This window comes from Octopus bimaculoides, chromosome 24, assembly GCF_001194135.2.
Source record: "Octopus bimaculoides isolate UCB-OBI-ISO-001 chromosome 24, ASM119413v2, whole genome shotgun sequence".
Classification (NCBI taxonomy): Eukaryota; Metazoa; Mollusca; class Cephalopoda; order Octopoda; family Octopodidae; genus Octopus; species Octopus bimaculoides.
The window spans coordinates 25934426-25940520 of NC_069004.1; the positions used below are offsets into that span (position 1 = coordinate 25934426).

A 6095-nucleotide genomic window follows, 5' to 3' on the forward strand; every position below is an offset into this window, starting at 1 on the left:
AGCGTAATTTATTATATAAACAATATATGCGTATAAATTACGATTAAACCGGATGAAATATGTCACAGGGAATAACATTTTTATGACCGCCCAGCAGTAACTCTATTGAGCTGAATAGACGTCAGTGATTGGTTGAAATTACAGAAATACGACAACTTTAACATGGAATAACTTGCGAATTCCTTTTTTTTGTTAAGAAGACTAAGAGTAAAAGATGTTTTATATGACACATTCTACCAGTGTCCCAAGTTTCAAAGTGTTTCGTTAGTGTTTCGTTAAGAAAATACTGGCGCCCCCGTTTTAAAATAGATCCGGAAATTCTAATGGAAAGTTTTGATTTAGTTTTAATAAACAGGAAGTCTATACCAAAGAATGTAGTGCAGTTTAAGGCTGGTTATTTTCAAAGGGATTTAGCTAGTGAGAGCACTGCTGAGTGGTCACTTGACTTGTTAAAAATAGTCATCACAACAATCTCCTTCATGTTATGCATCACTTGCTTACATTATAATTTGACTTAAAGAATTGGTGTCAAGAAGGACTGGATACCCTTCTTGATAATCTGAGTGAAAAGCTGGTGCCACATGAAAAGCACCCAGTACACTCTGGGCTGGTTGGTTTTAGGAAGGGCATCCAGCCATAGAAACGAAGCTAAAACAGTCTATGGAACCTGGTACTGCCCCTGGCCTTGCAGTTTCTTTCAAGCTGACCAATCTATGCTAGTATGGAAAACAAACATTAATTTTTGATGATGATAATAATGATAATGAATGCCATGATGTGTCTATTCTAAAAGCCAATGTGTACAATTTATCTGTTAGTTTTTATATTTATCTGCGTCAACATGGATCAGAGGAAGATATTATTGAGGCAATGTTTTACAGCTGTATGCCCTTCCTGTCACTAACCCTTATCTGTTCTCCAAGTAAGGGACGTTCTTATTTCACACATCACAAAGGTATGAAGTGAGCAGGTGATTTGTTGACAGAAGTGACAACAGCTAACCACAAATTTAATCCTTTAGCATTTAGATTATTCTTATTTATTTATTGCCCACAAGGGGCTATACACAGGGGGGGGACAAACAAGCACAGACAAATGGATTAAGTCGATTACATCGACCCTAGTGCATAACTGGTACTTAATTTCTCGACCCCGAAAGGATGAAAGGCAAAGTCGACCTCGGCGGTATTTGAACTCAGAACGTAACGGCAGACGAAATAATGCTAAGCATTTCACCCGGCGTGCTAACGTTTCTGCCAACTCACCTCCTTTAGCATTTAGATTATTCTATCAAATGCAATGCTTGTTTCTTCACAATGTTTTAAATTAGTCATGCATTATCTTGTGTTAGGAAGGGCATCCAGCTTTAGCCTTGAGATAATGAAGACAGAACTGTTAGTTTTTTAAACTTTTAGTTAGCAAAGTTTAGAAACATACAACTGGAAGTAAATTGCCACAACCGTATCAGAAAATTTGGATAATGGTTTAAGGATAATGGTGACATGCTTTGCAGCTCTGTGTTTTCAGACTCAATCCCACTGCATGGCACCTTGGGCAAATGTCTCCTGCTATAGACCCTGACTGACCAATATTTTTGCGAGTGAATTCATTGGTTTGTGGCTGTAGTAGAAGACACTCACCCAAAGGTGGCATGCAGTGGGATTGAACCTGATATCATACGGTTAAGAAGCAAACTTCTTAGCACACAGCCATGCCTATGCATATAAACATAGTGGCCTACCATGGCAAGAATTGAACCTAGGCTGCCTGGGTGAGAGCTAGCAATCTTGGCTTTTGTCCCGTTACCTAACCTTTTATTTACATTTCTTTGAAAAACATTTTTTTTTTCAATTGCTCTCTAAGTTGTTGTTGTTGTCGTTGTAGGCAATGGTCGAATCAATGAAGCCAGGTTCGGTCGTCGTTGATTTAGCTGCGGAAGCTGGCGGAAACATAGAAACAACCAAACCAGGAGAGTTGTACAGGTATCACGATGTCACCCACGTTGGTTACACGGATCTACCCAGCAGACTGTCAACACAAGCCAGTACCCTCTACTCTAACAACATCACCAAACTCTTGTTCTCTTTTGGTAAGTGACATCACTGTGCTACTCCTGCTTAGGATTTTGAGCATCATTAGGAACACCATTAAAACAGTCAGCCTACAAAATCATTAGCATGCTGGGCAAAATGATTAGTGGTGTTCCTTATCGCTTTACGTATCGCTTTTGTTTGGAATTAAATTTTAGAAATAATGAAAAATTAAGTAAAATAACTTTGTCATGATTGGGTTTAGAATATAAATTATGAAATTTTGATAGAAAGTCTTAATTTGAATCACATTAAACCAAAAGGTTTGTATCATAAAACTGAGATGGTTTTATGCCGGTTGTGAGTTATTAATTAGTTTAATATTTTAACCAGTTATCATCTTAAGGTAATTATGAAAACTCTTAAAAACCTTTTTCCAACTTTGTAATTCACCAGGTGAGAAGGACCATTATCACCTAGACATGGCAGATGAAGTAATCAGGGGTTCCATTATTTTAAATAAGGTAAGTGTCTTTATGTTCACATATAGTTTTGGATTCAGTCCCACTGTGTGGCACCTTGTGGTATGTGTGTATATAAGTGGGTGTCGAGGCGCAATGGTCCAGTGGTTAGGGCAGCGGACTCGCGGTCATAGGATCGCGGTTTCAATTCCCAGACCGGGCGTTGTGAGTGTTTATTGAGCGAAAACACCTAAAGCTCCACGAGGCTCCGGCAGGGGCTGGTGGCGAACCCTGCTGTACTCTTTCACCACAACTTTCTCTCATTCTTACTTCCTGTTTCTGTTGTGCCTGTAATTCAAAGGGTCAGCCTTGTCACACTGTGTCACGCTGAATTTCTCCGAGAACTACGTTAAGGGTACATGTGTCTGTGGAGTGCTCAGCCACATGAATGTTAATTTCACAAGCAGGCTCTTCCGTTGATCGGATCAACTGGAACCCGCGACGGAGTGCCAACAAAATATGAGTGGGCGTATGTTTCTGTCTCTTTTGATATTGTTTGTTGTAACTGAATGCCATTCATTTCCAATATTTTGCAAAACATATCTGGTCATAGGGGAGTATTACCTTGATTGGAAAGAGGTGAGGGTTCATGACAGAAAGGGGATCTGCCGATAGTAAATCTGCCTCGATAAACTCTTTCCAACCCATGCAAGCATGCACAAGTCGACGTTAACCCTTTTGATTGGTCCATCAAATGTATTATCAGTTTTGTAAATAACAAATATATATTTATGAATGTGATCGTTGCCAGTGCCCCTGGACTGGCTCTTGTGCGGGTGGCACATAAAATACACCATTTTGAGCGTGGCTGTTGCCAGTACCGCCTGACTGGCCTTCGTGCCGGTGTCACGTAAAAGCACCCACTACGCTCTCTGAGCGGTTGGCGTTAGGAAGGGCATCCAGCTGTAGAAACTCTGCCAAATCAGATTGGAGCCTGGTTTAACCATCTGGTTTCACCAGTCCTCAGTCAAATCGTCCAACCCATGCTAGCATGGAAAGCAGACGTTAAACGATGATGAATCTCGCTCAAATAAATGTTTGCTTTAGGAAGGACATCCAGCCAAAAAACCATGCCAAAGCAGGCATTGGATCTCAATGCAGTCCTTGAATGCATCAGAACCTGTCAATATACACAATAGGCTTCTTTCAGTTTCTGTCTGAAAATTGTAGTTGTGGCATATGCCAGTACTGCTTGACTGGCACCCGTGCTAGTGGTATGTAATAAGCACCATTCAAACATGGGCCGATGCCAGTGTTGCCTGACTAGCTTCCAATGCTGAAGGCATGTATGAAAAAAAAAAAACCATCTAAATGTGGCTGATACCAGTCCTCTCTGACTGGCTCCTGTGTTGGTGGCACATAAACACACCATCTGAACGTGGTCGATGCCAGTGCTGCTTGAGTGGCTCCCATGACGGTGGCACATAAACAGCATCGACTACACTCTCAGAGTGGTTGGCATTAGAAAAGACATCCAGCCGTAGAAACCTTGCCAGATCAGATTGGAACCTGGTGCAGCCTTCTGGCTTGCCAGTCCACAGTCAGACCATCCAGCCCATGCCAGAATGGAAAACAGACCAAATTCACTCAGAATGATTTGGTCATTCCAAAGCTATAGTAGAAAACACTTGCTCAAAGTGCTATTCAGTGGGACTGAACCTGGGACAATGTGGCTGGGAAGCCAGCTTCTTACCACACAGGCCACAGAACTGTAACATATCTTGTTATACTTAGTGACTGACCAGTTATTTTGTGGGAATCAGAATAGCATAAAACTAATTTGAAAAGGCACCAGTACCAAGTAATTGCAATCTGTCATGTGGATGATAATCAGCTCTGTGGCCATACTGGGGCATGGCCAAAGAGCTGATTGGGTGTAATTGAATAAAAGGCTATATTATTAGTGGCTGAAAAACCAATTCAGCTCAGCTATGACTTTCCTTTTGTTTTCGTTACTTGCCAAAATCTGTGAGAAATTTTCAGCTTTTTTTTTTTTTTTACCCCCAGGGTGAACTGATGTGGCCTCCGCCACCCCCACCTGCTCCTGCTGCTGCAGCTCCAACTGCAGCTGCTGCAGAAAAACCTGCAGCTGTCGAACCCGCTCCTCCAAACTATTTCAACAACACACTGAAGGATGCCTTCATGTACACTGCAGGACTCAGCTCCATCATCGGTATGTCGAAGCGTCTCTCCTCACTCTTGTAGTTCTTTGGATATGATTACATACGATATGTGTGTCCTTCTCCTCCTTACTTTCCATTCTGGCTGGTTTTTCCCCTCTCATCTCTCCATCATAACTCTCTCTCTCTCTCTCTCTCTACTCACCTCTTTGTGTATCCGGCTATCTTTCGATTTGATGTGAGGAAATGTTAATTGAATAGCACATGGGTTTTCTTTACATCTAATCGGCCTTCCGCCTTGAACCCTAATCCTAACCCTAACCAGATGTAAACAAAACCCATGTGCTTTTCACTTGACATTGTCCAACCCATGCTAGCATGGAAGGCGGACGTTAAACGATTATGATTTCCTCACATCAAATCGAAAGATAGCCGTGTGTCTTTTCCTTCCAGTGTCTCCATCATAGCTATGACTCTCACCATGCATCTTTCCATTTCTAGCTGTTACTACTCTCATTTCTCTGTCTTAACTGCTGTTATTTACTCACAAACAGTCACACTATTTCATAATTGATTTTTACTGCAAAAAAAAAATAAAATAAAAACTGGAATGGACTTATTCATGGGGCAGAGCTAAAACTAAGAAGGGAAAAAATTTGTACCAAGACTTAACACAAAATAATGAGTGTGACTTGAGTAAACTTGTGTAAATACGACAGGTCTTTCTCCCACCTTTCTTTCATAGCTATCTTTCTCTTCTCACTTTCCATCATAGCTATGTACCTCTCCCCTTCCACCTCTATATCACAGCTATTTCCCTTTCTGCTCTCCTGCATAGCTATCTTTCTTTCTCTCTCATCTCAGCTATACGGCTTTTTAATGTTTTCACTGTCCATTTTTTCTTGTCTTGGTTTGTGTTTGCTACCTTGGAATTCTCTGTTTAGTGGGTTGATCCACTACTCAGGAAGAAACTATTCTAAGAGTGCATCCTGCCTCATCTTCGAAACGCCTAGTTTAGAATAGAGGCAGCTGATGAAGAATTAATCCAAGTGGCTATTTGTTTTTCTATGTGTTCATTCCGTTGTCTGTAGTTCATTTTTCTAACGTCCTGTACCCGAATATGCATCTATATACACATGTAAATGTAAGTATGTACGTATATGTGTGTATACATGCTTATATATCCATTGTATTATTATATCTCTCTCTCACCTCAGCTATCTCTCTCTCTCTCTCTCACCTTTCATCATAGCTATGTCTCTTTCTCTTCCACTTCTCCACCATAGCTCTATGTCCCTGTCTCTCTCTCTCTCTCTCTCTCTCACTTTCTCTCTCTTTCTTTCTCTCTCTCTTTCTCTCTCTCTCTCTCTGTCTTTCTCTCTATCTCTCTCTCTTTTTCTCTCTCTCTATCTCTCTCTCTCTTT

The 6095-nt window shown here is 41.0% G+C and overlaps 1 protein-coding gene across 1 annotated transcript in view; it reads left to right on the forward strand.

Annotated features, from left to right (window-relative positions):
* LOC106872638 (NAD(P) transhydrogenase, mitochondrial) overlaps positions 1-6095 on the forward strand; it is an 81088-nt gene that overhangs the window by 54403 nt on the left and 20590 nt on the right. The window contains exons 4-6 of the mRNA XM_052976286.1: positions 1885-2089; positions 2487-2554; positions 4559-4724. Of these exons, the coding sequence (XP_052832246.1) occupies positions 1885-2089; positions 2487-2554; positions 4559-4724 (439 nt within the window). The remainder of the gene's footprint in view (positions 1-1884; positions 2090-2486; positions 2555-4558; positions 4725-6095) is intronic.